General features: G+C 38.3%; 1 protein-coding gene across 19 annotated transcripts in view; it reads left to right on the plus strand.

Annotated features, from left to right (window-relative positions):
• rdgA (retinal degeneration A) overlaps window positions 1–16,674 on the plus strand; it is a 96,461-nt gene that overhangs the window by 69,204 nt on the left and 10,583 nt on the right. For 18 of the 19 annotated variants that reach the window (XR_013038149.1, XR_013038150.1, XM_076531537.1 and 15 more), the window contains 7 exons: window positions 5,942–6,612; window positions 9,677–10,071; window positions 11,916–12,298; window positions 13,364–13,676; window positions 14,322–14,502; window positions 14,819–15,142; window positions 15,917–16,189. Coding sequence is in view for 17 of the 19 variants with exons in the window: in XM_076531537.1 (XP_076387652.1) it covers window positions 5,942–6,612; window positions 9,677–10,071; window positions 11,916–12,298; window positions 13,364–13,676; window positions 14,322–14,502; window positions 14,819–15,142; window positions 15,917–16,189 (2,540 nt within the window). In the remaining 2 variants the exon portion in view is untranslated. Of the gene's footprint in view, window positions 1–5,941; window positions 6,613–9,676; window positions 10,072–11,915; window positions 12,299–13,363; window positions 13,677–14,321; window positions 14,503–14,792; window positions 15,143–15,916; window positions 16,190–16,674 lie in introns of those variants that run through there. The other variant, XM_076531539.1, reaches the window with a different exon arrangement.

Below are 16,674 nucleotides of genomic sequence, written 5' to 3' on the forward strand. Positions count from 1 at the left end.
TTATATGAACGTGCATGTTTGCTCGGTTCTGGAATTGCGCGTTTGCTAAATTTTGGAGGGCGGGAACGAGGTTCGCTGGTTTGGGAAACGGCGACATTTTGGAAAATTGAGAAATGGTGACATTTTGGAAAATTGAAAAATGGTGACATTTTGGAAAACTGAGAAACGGTGACATTTTGGAAAATTGAGAAATGGTGACATTTTTGGAAAGTTTGGAAATTTTAAGATTTAGGAAAGTTTTAATTTGTGAATTTTTTAGATTTGGGGATTTGGGATTTGGGAAATTTGGAATTTGGGGAATTTGGGGAATTTGGGAAATTTGGAATTTGGAGAATTTAGGGAATTTGGAAAATTTGGAATTCGGGGAATTTGGGATTTGGGGAATTTGGGATTTGGGGAATTTGGGATTTGGGGAATTTGGGATTTGGGGAATTTGGGATTTGGGGAATTTGGGATTTGGGGAATTTGGGATTTGGGGAATTTGGGATTTGGGGAATTTGGGATTTGGGGAATTTGGGATTTTGGGAAATTGGGATTTTGGGAATTTGGAATTTGGTGAATTTGGAATTTGGTGAATTTGGAATTTGGTGAATTTGGAATTTGGTGAATTTGGAATTTGGTGAATTTGGAATTTGGTGAACTTGGAATTTGGTGAACTTGGAATTTGGTGAACTTGGAATTTGGTGAATTTGGAATTTGGTGAATTTGGAATTTGGTGAATTTGGAATTTGGTGAATTTGAAATTTGGTGAATTTGAAATTTAGGGAGAAACTTGCATTTAGATCAAATCCTCACTATTCCAAAACCTAAAACCCATCACATCTCTTTTAACCAAAAGAGGTTCACTCTTATTAAACTTTTCAAGCAACTCTTTCCGCGACTCTCTAGTCGCCAGTCAAAACACGCAGCTAAATGAGAATTACTTCGCAAATTTACCTATCGCGACGGTCGAAAATGCGAGACGTTACTTGTCGTCGATCAATCATCTTAATAGCGTTCGCAGCGTAGGATCAAGCCTCTCCGAGCAAAAACCAGACGGTCTACAGACCGTCAGAACGAGGTGAGAAAAGAGTGAGCTACGCGACCAGCGGAAAACTTAAATGGAAAACTCAACGGATGAACGGCTACCGATTTATCAAAGTCCCGAGTTACCGATGGAATCAATCTTCGTTATGGTACATGGAATTGCTCTCGACGAGCAGACAAAAAAACGTCTGGTCGCATCGTTAACAGCCCGTGAGATTTATTTATCGTGTCGAAATTGCCCTATCGCTTCAAACCCGTTTACTGACTTGCACGCAACGTGCAGTCACTTCAACTTTAGATCTATGGATTTATAAATCTTCTATCACACAATACTTTTAAAGTTTGTTGAAATATTTCTAAAGTTTGACTCCATATTTTGGGAACTGCTTTAACAACTCTTGACGACGGCTGTGTCAAGCAGAATTAATTACTGCAATATGGAAGATGAAATGTTAGGTATATTTTAGGTTTCGAGATCCTTGATTATGCTAATTGGTGTTAAACTCCAGACTCAATCTGCAAATATAATTTTAGCGTATGTGAACTGTAATGTGCGTCATGAGTGCGTCACCATAATTCAAATATAAATATGATTTGATGAGTCAAATAATTATGAGAAATTCGGTTGTAGAAAATCCCTATATCCCTGAATCGCTATATGCCTTAATACATCTCCAAATCCCTACATCCCCAAATCTCTACCTACCCGAGTTCCTACATCCCCAAATCCCCACATTTTCAAATCCATATATCTCCAAATCGGTATATCACCTAATACCTACATCTCCAAATTCTTTCATCCCCAAATCCCTATATCTCCGAATTGCTACATGTCCTACTATCTACATCCCCAAATCCCAACGTTCTCGTATCCCTACATCCCCAAATTTCAAACTCCCCAAATTCCTACATCCCCAACTTCCCACGTTCCCAAAACCCTGTGTCTCCAAATTCCCACGTCCCCAAATTACTACATCCCCAAATTCCCACGTTCCCAAATTCTCACGTCCCCAAAACACTACGTCCCCAAATTCCCACGTCTCCAAATTCCCACGTTCCCAAATTCCCACGTCTCCAAATTCCCACGTCCCCAAATTGCCACGTCTCCAAATTCCCACGTCCCCAAATTCCTACATCCCCAAATTCCCACGTTCCCAAATCCTCACGTCCCCAAAACACTACGTCCCCAAATTCCCACGTCCCCAAATTCCCATGTCCCCAAATTCCCACGTCCCCAAAATCCTACATCTCCAAATTCCCACGTCCCCAAATTGCCACGTCTCCAAATTCCCACATCCCCAAATTTCCACGTCCCCAAATTCCCATGTCCCCAAATACCCACGTCTCCAAATTTCCACATCTCCAAATTCCCACGTCTCAAAAACCTTGCTTCCCCAAATTCTTACATCCCCAAATTCCCACGTCCCCAATACCCTACGTCTCCAAAACCCTACGTCTCCAAATTCCCACGTCCCCAAATTCCCACATCTCCAAATTCCCACGTCCCCAAAATCCTGCGTCTCCAATTTCCCACGTCTCCAACACCTTGCTTCCCCAAATTCTTACATCCCCAAATTCCCTCGTCCCCTAATTCCTACGTCCCCAAATTCCTTCGTCTCCAAATCCCTACATCCCCAAATCCCTACCTCCCCAAATCCTAAAGCATAAAAGAAGCAAAAATTCCGAAACTAAATAATTTGCAAATTCAAAAGTTTATGAATCCACACAATATACCCCACTAAATAATCCAGAAAAGTATCATAAACCCCTAAGACAGTCTCTCCAAAACAAATATATCCACATCTATTATCTTTTTCAAAATTTTTGTTACAAATGATCGTTGCACAGTGAATCGAGGCACGTACAAGTGACTCATATAGGCCAATATAAACTGCGACGGCTGAGCAATATCGTAAGGGGAAAGCTTTCTTTGAGAGGAGCAGAAACGACGAAGAAGAGGTTCGACGAGGGTCTGTCGACCAGCCTTGACCCTCTAGAAACCGTTCTAGCTGTCTACTCGACCGCGTTTCTCACTGAAATCGTCACAATTCTAGAGCACAACCTGGTGCACAGCTTATGCAGCCATTGCTACCAGGGTAGAAGGGGATGCTAGTTTGTTTGACCTCGTCTGACCGTTTGCCCCTTTGATCATGGGACAGACAATGAAAATCGATGAAGCTTTTAAATCGTTTGAAACGTATCCAGATACGATAACGCGATTTAACACGTGTTTTGTACTATCCCTTTTTTCTGTACTATTTTATTTTGTTTGCGGTATCGTCTCGCTGTTTTTTAATTTTGTAAAGGTTCTAGGTGTCTGGCATTTAACCAGTTTGTAGGGATGGAGCGTTGAGAGTAATCGACGTATTCAGTTGTTGAGTACTTTACATATGTGTACATATGTCGTTACATGTCTTATATTATTAGCATACTGTACTGAATGTATGTATACTGTACTGGAGGAGGGGTGTGAGAAGAGTAATTAGAGTAATTGATATAGTCGTTTGTTGTTGGATATTTCACATATGTGTACATATGTCGTTATATGTCATATATTGTTCACATATTTTTCACATATGTGTATACTATACTGTGGAATCTGTAGGAGGGTGGAATCGTTTGGAGTAATTGATATATTCGTTTGTTGTTCGATATTTTACATATGTGTACATATGTTATTTTACATATGTTACATGTCGTGTATTGTTCACATGTGTGGTATACTGTCGATACTGTAGGTATGTGAAATCATTTAGTGTGACTGACACATTCATTTATTGTTAGATATTTTACATATGTGTACATGTGTCGTTACATGTGATATACTGTTCACATATTGTTCACACATGTACTGTACTGCGGAACCTATTGCAGTATGAAATCGTTTGAAGTAACTGATAAATTCGTTTGTTAGATATTATACATACGTGTACATATGTCGTTACATATGATACATTGTTCACATATGGTACACATATCTGTATTGTAGCTGCACTGTGAAAACGTGCAGACTAATCGACATATTCATTTATTGTCAGATATTTTACATATGTACACACATCAGAGTGTCATGTATATTGTTACAGTGTTATATTAATAACAATGTAAATATAATTTTTGTTCTATTGCCCAAAACCATTTTCGTTTAAACCAGAATATTCAACCACAGATAATTAATAGCAAAAATAACCCGCCCACGTGTTTACAACATCGTAAGATAAATTCCCGGCGCATCTTTCCAAGTTTATGAAGCAAAGTCCGTAAAAAGTAAAAGAGAAGCATCTCCCCTTCAAATAGCCCGCTCTCCCCGTGTTAATCACTTTTTCTAACTTCCTGAAGCTTTGCTGCATTGGTTCGTTTAAGCGAAAGAACTGGAACATTAGCTCGGCGAGGTTCTCATTAGCAGGCAAAAACGTTACGTTCGAAAAATCTCTCGGTGATTTTTCTTCGTTGTCAGTTTATCGTGCTCCTAATGCACCCTCTAAACTTACGGGTCATTTAAGTTCCCGATTACATACGGTTACACGATTATTGGATTTTAATGGCGCAAACTTCCCTGGTAACTGTGTCTTTATCGCATATCTAGCAACAAAGGAACAACACCGCGTTGCATTATGCATTATGTATTAACGTTAAGATAAATTTAGCCTCGGGAACGATGCCGGAAAACATACGCACGACGTCTAAATTTATTCGTTCGTACCAGCATTTGTATCGTTCATCCTGTCTCTGCCAACATCCACCTGTCATTATTTATTTATCGAACAGCTGCGCTATCACCGTGGAAGAATGCAGAATAACTTTTATCTTGGGTAACTGGACTGAGCCTATACATTTTGCAGTTCTTCATTTTCACCATTTTTCTTCGATACTTTTGGCAAAAATTCATTCACTACGAATTTTGCCATTTATTTTATATTTTTAGGATTTTGTGTTTGGAGACTATTATTGCGGTGCTTAAGTAACTTCAAGGTTGGAACTTAAGTGTTTAATGATGTATTAACATGTCGCAAAGCCAAACCTGCTGTGTACAAAATTATTTTTGCCATACAATGTATATGAGAGGACGCATCCATTAAGAAATGGCAGACAGTGTCTGCCAGCTCTGATATCATTGCAGTCACTTCTTTAGTTTGAAATTCTGTATGCAAACACTTGTTGTATGAACAGTTTGACATGTTCCTTAAACTGTAAGGAGTAGTTGCGCCTCATAGGATGTATATGTTAGGCATCCTGTCGGTTTGAACTACTTGTGCTAACTCCTCATCTGACACTTAGAAACAAGACACTTATAAATCACTACAGTCACTTATTCAATTCGAAATTCTGTATTGAAATCTTTATTATATGAACAGTTTAACATGTTCCTTTAACTGCAAGGAGTAGTTGTACCTCATAGGATGTATATGTTAAGCATCCTGTCGGTTTGAACTACTTCTGCTAACTCCTCATCTGACACTTAAATGCAAGACACTTAGAAATCACTACAGTTACTTGTTCAATTCGAAATTCTTTATTGAACTCTTTATTATATGAACAGTTTGACATGTTCCTTTAACTGCAAGGAGTAGTTGTACCTCATAGGATGTATATATTAAGCATCCTGTCGGTTTGAACTACTTCTGCTAACTCCTCATCTGACACTTAAATGCAAGACACTTAGAAATCACTACAGTCACTTGTTCAATTCGAAATTCTGTATTGAAATCTTTATTATATGAACGGTCTGACATGTTCCTTTAATTATAAAAGATAGTTGTATCTCATAGGATGTACATGTTAAGTATCGTGTCAGTTTAAACTACCGCTAACTCCTCATGACACTTAAACAAGCATCATGACAAGTGCCAGCTCAAATGCGCCCAAGGGCTTAATTCCGCGAGACATTTAACGAAATATGAAATTGAATTTCCAGAAACATGGAGCCAGGATGAAGTGTGCGGCGTGTCGCGTGGTGGCTCACACCGTGTGCGCGACGAGCCTGAACTTCGCCTGCAAATCCAGCTTCAGAGACGTGGGAGTCCGGCAATATCGCGAGCAAACGAACACGCAACACCACTGGGTCCACCGTCGGTCTCAAAAAGGGAAATGCGGGAACTGCGGCAAGTCGTTCCAATCGAAACTGAGTTTCACCTCGAAGGAGATCGTCGCGGTGAGCTGCAGCTGGTGCAAACGAGCCTACCACAACAAGGAGGCGTGTTTCAACGTGCAGAAAATCGGCGAGAACTGCGAACTAGGTGCGCATGCTTCGATCATCGTGCCGCCATCTTGGATCGTGAAGTTGCCCAGAAAGGGTAGTTTCAAGAGCAGTTTGAGGAAATCGCCGAGGAAGAAGAAGTCTGGTAGTGGTGGCAGTAGTGGTTCGAGCAGAAAGAAGAAAGAGAAGGACAAAGACAAGGAACAGGACAAGGACCAAGGACGATTGTGGGTGGTCAAGCCTATACCTACGGCATCCGTGAAGCCGGTGCTGGTTTTCATTAACCCGAAATCCGGAGGAAATCAGGGTGCCAAGCTGTTGCAGAAGTTTCAGTGGCTGCTGAATCCTAGACAGGTGTTCGATCTGACGCAGGGTGGACCCAAAATGGGGTAAGTTTCTTTGGATATTATTACAGTAAACTTTGTTTTTATTGTTGTAAACTCTGACTCTTTGGTTGTGGAACACTTTTGGACAAAATTGTCAATATGAAACATATTCACATATGGAGATATGTAAACATATTGATTCAGATGTTTGCGATTCTGAAATATTGGAACACAGATATTTAGCTGTTTAGAGTTGCTGTTGAAAGGATGAATTATATGTTGGATCAGTTTAGTCGCATATGTAGGTTTTTCATACACATATGTGTACATGTGTAGGTTTGTCATATACATATGTATACATGTATACGACTAAACTGATCCAACATATAATTTATCCTTTCATGTAACAACAACTCTAAATAGCTAAATATCTGTGTTCCAATATTTTATATGTACATACGTGAGGTTACACATTTTACAGTGAAAGGTTCCCTAATAATTTCTGTTCATTTTGATTATCTCTCACTGGTAAACAGAACATGATAAAAATTGTATTTACAAAGGGAGTACTCGAGATTTGAATCTCCGATTTCGTTCAAACTTTGCATAATTATGGAACCTTCCAGGAATAGTAATTTGGCCAAACCATCTTCAGTATCTCTGCAAAACAAGAGAGGAGTTTGTGTTTGAAGTTCTTGCAAGGTATACTCGATTATTTAAAGACAGTCCTCCACTAGACTATTCATGGTTTCGTACTAAGCTTACAAAACCGAAGGTTGCAAATTCAAGCTACATAGTTATGTTTCTTCATTTTTAATCATACTTCCTTTTACTTAATTTATTTATTTAACAAGAATGCAGGAGGATTTGAAAAAAATGACACTGTGGTTTATTTTATTTAACCTTGCTCTGGTTTAAAAATATGAAAAGTTTAAACTTTGATATGGATGTCCTGAGATGCTTTGTTGGGAAATAAAAAATATTCGGGTTGATCGTTTCACTGTTTCTCTGCTTCTGTGATATTAAACTTTGTAAATTTTTAACTGGTCTGTCCCAAACACGACTGTCCTAAAATGCAAAAGATAAAAACTGGTACATGCGACGTATTTTATATACGTTGTATGTCAGACAAACAATTTTATTTATGACGTACATTATTCACATGCTAACTCTACTGTAAATATCATTCGTATATTAACTCATCTACCCTAAATGATATACAAATAAAAGACTAAAACGAAAAAATTTAATTTTGAACTTATTCAGGTACGTAACAATCTACATACAGATTGTAAATCTACATCTACAATCTATATTTCCGGTATATGCGTTTCTTTCTATGAAACCAGATTTAAAAGAATATGCAAAAGCTAAATGAATAAAAAGTAAAATGTAACTAGCAACGCCGTTAAAATTCAACAGTCCGGATTCGGATAGGGATTTAGGTTAATTGAATGGAAATCGAGATGACAATGAATTGGTTGAATGGATTAGACGAAAAGGGGAGCAGGATATTGGAAAATATGATAAATGAACAAGAGGTTTAATTAAAGTTCCACGGGTCTGGCTCGTAGCCAGGAAATGGTTGAATAAGGGCGAACGTTTCCGAACAAAGGTTCCTTGCTATGGTATTATCGAAACTTTCTCGAGAAGTTTATTCGAAAGTTGCTGCATTTCGTCTAACTGCATTCATAACCGCGTAAACAGCGTTCATTGAATTGCATTACGACTGCGTACAAACAACGATAAAAATCCCTTAATTTTGTTCTTCAAATTAATATCCTTGTACTTCTGCGATGAACCACTTAATTAAATTCTGAAACTAAACTTGAACTTTCTGTAGTTATCTTAGAACCTTAATAAGTTTCATGTAGGTTACTTATGATCATATGTGCACATTTTTAAGAAAATTTAACTTTTAAATGGAAGAGGGTTGCGGACTCTTGTTATATTGCAACTTTTGTCATGGATGCATATTTCTAGCATTCTACACTTTTTTAGTATTTTAGGGCACAAGAATCATATAATGCATTGATATTACTACTTATTGATGTTACTGCGTGTTATATCACCACGCGTTAAACTACCACGTGTGGTATTACCACATGTTATATCGCCATGCGTTGATATTACCACTTGTTGATATTACTGCGTGTTATATCACCACGCGTTAAATTACCACGTGTGGTATTACCGCATGTTATATCGCCATGCGTTGATATTACCACTTGTTGATATTACTGCGTGTTATATCACCACGCGTTAAATTACCACGTGTAGTATTACTGCATGTTATATCGCCATGCGTTGATATTGCCGCGATTTGATATTACTGCATATTATATCGCCACGCGTTAAATTACCACATATGATATTACCACATATTATATCGCCGTGCACTAATATTACCACTTGTTGATATTACTGCGTGTTATATCACCACGCGTTAAATTATCACGGGTGGTATTACCACATATTATATCGCCATGCGTTGATATTACCACTTGTTGATATTACTACATGTTATATCGCCACGCGTTAAATTACCACGGGTGGCATTACTACACGTTACATCGCCATGCGTTGACATTGCCACGGTTTGATATTAAAATGCATTGTATTGCTACTCGTTGATATTACTACGTGTTGTATTACCTCGCGTTATATTGCCATATGTTATATTCCTAAGTACTGTACTACCACACGTTATTGTGTATCACGTTATCGTATATCATATATAAAATTCATCAATATCAAACAGAAATCTTTTCAAGAATGAAAATACTTCGCAGAATCTCACTATATAGCAATTTACAATAATTTTCCATTGCACCTTCATTCATAGCAGCACAAGATATATTACAAAATACTTCCACCAAACTTGCATCAAGTCCATCAACATCACAACCGATAGTTATCTATTTTACTCGATAAATCTCCAATAATATATGACCTTCCCAGTGCCATATAATGAGAGTCTACCCCAATCACAAAACTCCTCTTTTCAAAATTAAATTCTCAAAAAGCCAATAAAATAAAGATCTTCAGAGCCAATAAAGCTCTTTATTCTTATTTTAAAAAATGTTATTCTATATTATCCTTCCTTATAAAACATTAAATTTTCCAGGTTACAACTGTTTGAAAAAGTTCCTAATCTACGAGTCCTCGCATGTGGCGGTGACGGTACAGTGGGATGGGTACTATCGATCCTGGATCAGATCGGAGCGAATCCTCCACCAGCAGTGGGTGTACTTCCTCTCGGAACCGGAAACGATCTCGCAAGAGCGTTAGGCTGGGGTGGCGGTTACACGGACGAGCCGATCGGGAAAATTTTAACAAACATCGGAGAAAGCGACACCACGTTGCTGGACAGATGGCAGCTGGTGGTCGAAAGGAATCCAGACGTCCAGGGCGACGATGACAACGGCAAGGGCAAAGAGAATCTACCTCTGAACGTCGTTAATAATTACTTTTCCCTTGGCGTCGATGCTCACATCGCTCTTGAATTTCACGAGGCTCGAGGTTAGTCTCACGGCGCCCATTTTGACACCACGTGTGTAATCCATTTCGGTGAAATCGTTTGGAAATTATGGGTTCGATCTGTTATCGAAGAAGGATGAGATTGGGTGATTGTGAAATTAACTACTTCGTAGCCTATTAGTTATATTACAGTTTAGTTTCAGTAACAGTGGGTATTTCTCAAAATAACTAAAAGTGCGTGAAATTTGCAACGCGTCGAATTTACAGTGGATCAAGTTTGCATCACGTTTGATTTACAATGCGTCGAATTTGCAGCGCGTTGAATTTGCAATGTGTTGAATTTTCTGCGCGTCGAACTTGCAGAGCGTTGAATTTTCAGCACGTTCAGTTTGCTGCGCGTTGAATTTGCAATGTGTTGAATTTTCTGCGCGTCGAATTTGCAGAGCGTTGAATTTTCAGCACGTTCAGTTTGCTGCGCGTTGAATTTGCAATGTGTTGAATTTTCTGCGCGTCGAATTTGCAGAGCGTTGAATTTTCAGCACGTTCAGTTTGCTGCGCGTTGAATTTGCAATGTGTCGAATTTTCTGCGCGTCGAATGTGCAGAGCGTTGAATTTTCAGCACATTGAATTTGCAGCGCGTTGAATTTGCAATGTGTCGAATTTGCAGCGCGTCGAATTTGAAGCGCGTTAAGTTTGCAGCGCGTTGAATTTGCAATGTGTCGAATTTGCAGCGCGTCGAATTTGCAACGCGTTGAATTTGCAGCGCGTCGAATTTGTAACGCGTCGAATTTGCAACGCGTCGAATTTACAGTGCGTCAAATTTGCAACACGTCGAATTTGCAGCGCGTCAAATTTGCAATACGATAAATTTGCAACGCGTCGAATTTGCAAGGCATCGAATTTGCAGCGCGTCGAATTTGCAACGCATCGAATGTGCAGCGCGTCAAATTTGCAACACGTCGAATTTGCAGCGCGTCAAATTTGCAACACGTCAAATTTGCAACGCGTCGAATTTGCAACGCATCGAATTTGCAACACGTCGAATTTGCAACGCGTCGAATTTGCAACGCATCGAATTTGCAACACGTCGAATTTGCAACACGTCGGATTTACAACGCATCGAATTTGCAACGCGTCGGATTTACAACGCGTCAAATTTACAGCGCGTTGAATTTGTATCATATTAAATATACACTGCGTGATATTTGCAACGCATTAAACTCGTGACGCACTAAGAAAAATCTTGGAGAATATTGAACAATATAGTGTACATAAAATTAGTTAATATACATAAACAGTAGCTTCATAAAAATGGTTAGGTTAGGTGCATCTCGTATAATGAAGGAGCTGCAGTTTCACCCCCTTAATCATATCTTACCTACATGCAGTATGAATTTAGAATACATCTTTTTATTAAATTATATCAAACATACGTGCCTATAATTTTCTAACGCATATAATAATTTTCTAAATGGTTGATCCATAAAAATGGCTATTGCATCTCGTTCAATAAAGGAACTGTCTCCACCTACCCCCTTAATCATATCTTACATACATGCACCTACATTTAGAATACATCTTATTAAATTATATAACATCGTACATGTACTTACAATTTTCTAATGCACCCTATAATTTCCCAATGTTAAAAATTCTCTCTAAAATTCCACCCCTACATATTTTCAACAACCATATCCATTGCAGTCACGATTGATCGAAAGCACAATATCGGAAAAATAAGTACTCCGATTCCATCCGTTGATTTAATCAAGAGCGACTTCCACCCCAGATTAAAATACGAAAGAATCTCATGTTTCCAAATGCTTTCACGAGTTCGATCTCGTGTACCGAACTGTAGGTTAAATGTGAATAAAATGTGATCACAGAGGCGCATCCAGAAAAGTTCAACTCGCGATTGCGAAACAAGATGTACTACGGTCAGATGGGTGGCAAGGACCTGGTGTTGCGGAAGTGGAAGGACCTCTCGGAATTCGTGACGCTGGAATGCGACGGTACGGATGTGACACCGAAATTGAAGGAACATCGTGTGCACGCTATAGTTTTCTTGAATATCGCGTCGTACGGCGGAGGGACGCATCCTTGGGGCGCTGCGAGTGGAACTAAAGAGCCGTCGACGGAGGACGGGATGATAGAAGTTGTCGGTTTGACGACCTATCAGCTTCCGCTTCTTCAAGCGGGCGGTCATGGTACTTGCATCGCGCAGTGTAGCACGGCTAAGCTGGTTACTACGAAAACCATTCCAATGCAGGTAAATTGTTATGGTAGTTAATAGGTTTTGATATTTAGATAGAGACAAGATTTAAATAAAGGCAAGATTTTGTAAAAGACACGATTTTGTACGTTTGAAGATGGGTTGAGGAATGTGGAGTTTGAGGGGTTGAGATTTGGGAAGTTTAGTATTTGGAGATTGACGAATATGGATGTTTATTTAATGGTTTAGGAATTTGAGAATTTTGGGATTTGGAGATATAGGTATTTGAGAATTTAGGGATTTGGACACTTGGGAGTTTGGGGATGTTAAGATTGGGGGACTTTAGGATATGGAGATCGATGGATGCAGAAATGCACAGATTTGATGATCTAGGAATTTGGGAATTTTGGAGTTTGAGAACGTAGGTATTAGAAATCTTGGGATTTGGAGATATAGATATGTTAGAATTTAGGGATTTTGACACTTGAGAGTTTGGGAATGTTAAGATTGGAAGACTTTGGGATATGGAGATCGATGGATGTGGAAATGCACAGATTTGATGATCTAGGAATTTGGGAATTTTGGAGTTTGAGAACGGAGGTATTAGAAATCTTGGGATTTAGAGATATAGGTATGTTAGAATTTAGGGATTTTTACACTTGGGAGTTTGGGAATGTTAATATTGGGGGACTTCGGGATATGGAGATCGATGGATGCGGAAATATGCAGATTTGATGATCTAGGAATTTGGGAAGTTTAGAGTATGAGAACGTATGTAGGTATTGGAAATCTTGATATTCGAAGATATACGTATGTTAGAATTTAGAGATATGTACTTCTAAGAGTTTGAGGATGTTAAAATTTGTGGACCTTGGGATTTGGAGATCGACCTATATGCACATCTACAAATTTAACAGTCTAGAAGTTTGGGAATTTTCCAACCACATTCTTATTTCCAACCACATTCTCATCTCCTCTATTTCTGACCCTATAAATTTAAGAAACTTCAAGTTTCAAAAACTTCAAAATTTCTGAATACTCAACAAAATAATTATTAAGACAAAGTTCTATCACAATGAATTACATCAGAATTACATCACAAAGAAATAATGCTTGTTCTAGGTTGACGGAGAAGCCTGTCGATTGCTGCCATCTATAATAAACATGAAACTATTGAACAAAGCAACGATGCTGGCGAAACGAAGAAACACCAGCAAGCCACCGCAGGACGTCAAACTAGAAAGATTGAAATTGCCCGTAATGAAAATAAGAATGTCGGATTACGAAAAGTATCATCACGACAAGGACATGTTGAAGAACGCCGCGTCTTCGTGGATCTCTGATCCGCTCGATCTTGACGCCACCACGGATCTGGAATCCTTGAGAAAGATCCTAGCGAAAGATCATAACATGGACACTTGTTGCTTCCTTGATTGTAAGCATCCTTATTTCTGTCTCATGAAGAGCTTGTTACTAGCTTTCGTGCATTTGTGAAAATTTGCAAATTCATTTATAATATTTATTTATTGAATTTATTTATGAAATTTATTTATGGAGTTCATTTATGAAATTTATTTTTGGAGTTCATTTATTAAATTTATTTATGGAGTTCATTTGTGAAATTTATTTGTAGACTTTATTTATGATATTTATTTATAGACTTTATTTATGAAATTTATTTATAGGCTTCATTTATGAAATTTATTTTTAGACTTTATTTGTGAAATTTATTTATAGACTGCATTTGTGAAATTTATTTACAGACTTTATTTGTGAAATTTATTTATAGACTGCACTTGTGAAATTTATTTATAGACTTTATTTGTGAAATTTATTTATAGACTTCATTTGTGAAATTTATTTATAGACTTCATTTATGAAATTTATTCAAAGACATTATGTATTGTTTTTATTTACTAGCTTTATAGAATTTATTTATACTGCAAGGCACAAATAAATTATGTAGATAAAATCCACAATCGATTATATAATTTATGTATGTAGTTTAAAAGCCTTGATGTATAATAAAATGCAGTCATGTTAAAGATTATGTACAAGTTCGATTGATCGTTTTCTGCAGCGTGTACCGCAGAGCGGTTCTTCCGGATCGACAGAGCCCAAGAACAGCTGCATTACGTGACCGACGTTGCCGTCGAAGTTGTATATGTTCTCGAAGAAAATGCAACCAGTTCGTCAAACGAACCTGAAGGAACGAAGGTCTCTGCCAGTCAAGAACCTGCGACTGCTCAATCCTCTCCAAGGTAGTTAACCTTGAAGTCCCAAATTAGATTTGTCTTTAGTTTCATTAAATCCTTCCAAATGTGTTCTGTGTTCTGTAGAATTAGCAATACATGTTATAATTATACTAGTTGCTTAACCTTTCATTAGATCAGTAGATAGTGTTTCACATTGTCTTAACAAATGCAACAGCTACGAAACTATGACTCGTAATTGCATGCAGAAGAGCTCGCTCCAACGTTTTTAATCCTCAGCTCACACATTCGTCTGTGTGTCCATGATAACGTAATGGTAATACGAATCGTATCATTAGATTAATAGAAAGAACGTGTAATATAGCGAAGAACGGCCAAAATCAAACGCAGCCATGACACAAGAGCAGCCTAAAAACGAAACGAAGGCGCAACCATCTCCGGCGAGCGATAATACTGAGAAGCCGGCTGAGGACGCGAAGACGCAAGCCGAGACTCAGGGCACACCGAAGTCTCAGGGATCGATGAAGAAAAACGTGGCACGCGACGAACCGCTGAACACGAAGAACGAGGAGAAGGCTAACGAAGGAAAAGTATCCAGGGACGTTATAAAGGAAAGCGGTTCCTCGAAATCGATCTCTGGGACGACTGTCGCTCAGTCGCAACATCATACACCACCCACATTCATTAGGTAAGTTGTACTTGCAACACTCTTATTTTCGAAATTGCCTCATTTTCTGATAAGTGCACGGTAGCCGGGGATTGTATGTACAGTCAAGAGCAAATCTTGCTTACTAGGAAAAATATGGAAGGTTGCTTGTTGACTTTTAAGGATTTTTGAGGAATTGGTTGGAGGTAAGTACAATTTTGGGATTTTGAGATTCGGGAGCTGGGGATATGGGAATTTGGAATTTTTGGGATTCTGGAAATTTGGGGCAAAGAAATATAGGAATATGGGAATTTGGGGATGTAGAAGTTTGGGGAGGAGGTATCTGGAAACTTAGGAGTTTGAGGTGTAGGGATTTGGGGATCAAGAAATTTGGGTACATAGGAATTTGGAGATATAGAAATTTGGGAGAGTAGGTATTTAGGAATCTAGGAGTTTCAGGTGTAGGAATTTGGGGACTAAGAAATTTGGGTACATAGGAATTTAGAGATCTAGGTCACAGTCATTTGGGAACTTAAGAATCTGAGGATCTAGACATTTAGTGATCAAGAAAATTGAGAACATAACATTTTGAAGAAACACTTCAAACTGAAGAAGTACTTAGAAATCTAGGTATTTGAAGATCTAGGATTCAATAATCAAGAAATTCTAAAACATGGAAATTTGTGATAATTGGGGTATCTGGTAACCTTGAAATTTGAAGATATTGCAATTTGGTATTTCAATGCCTAAAAATATAGAAATCTGGGGAGTTTGAAGATGTCTTAATGAAAATAAGTGAAAATGAATTGCTTGCAGTCCACGAGATAGGCTTTTTGGTCTAAGTTCCGAGGTCCACACCTTTAACACAAGATTATTGGAAAAAACAAGCGACGGTATTTTGAAAGCAGCAAAAGTCGGTAACCTCCAGGCTCTAAAAGAACTCCATGATAAAGGATATTCCCTTCTGTGTATCGACGCCACTGGACAAACTGCTCTTCATCTTGCCTCGAGATATGGTCACAAGGATATTGTCAGATATCTCATCGCTTGCGCACCATCGAGCATCCTGAATATGATCGACAACGACAAGTGAGTTTTAATAAGAAACACTTTAATAGAAGAAAAAACCTAGGAGAGTGTAAGAATTTGGGGAGGTTCTTGAGAAGTATAGGAATTTTGGGGATTTAGAGTTTTTGGAGATCTGGGCTTATGAGGATCTAAATATTTTGCAATTCAAAAATTTGATGATCTAGAAGTTTGAAGACATAGTAGCTTGAGGATGATGATATTTGGGACCATGAAATTTGGGAACTAGAAATTCGGGGACCTAATTTGTGGATCTAGAGATCTAACTCATATACTCACTATATTGCCCTAAACGATATTTTACACAAAGTCATTCAATATAAATAAAAATTCTCGCACTTGACGATATAGTAAGTACAAGGAGTCGCTGATAGCTATAACAGCCCAACTCGGCCATATAACGAGAGTCTATACTATCCTTGTAATTTCAACTTACTTTACATAAATAACGCTATAATTTTGCAATTAATACATAGATCTAAATATGC

This window comes from Megachile rotundata, chromosome 5, assembly GCF_050947335.1.
Source record: "Megachile rotundata isolate GNS110a chromosome 5, iyMegRotu1, whole genome shotgun sequence".
NCBI classification, from domain to species: Eukaryota; Metazoa; Arthropoda; class Insecta; order Hymenoptera; family Megachilidae; genus Megachile; species Megachile rotundata.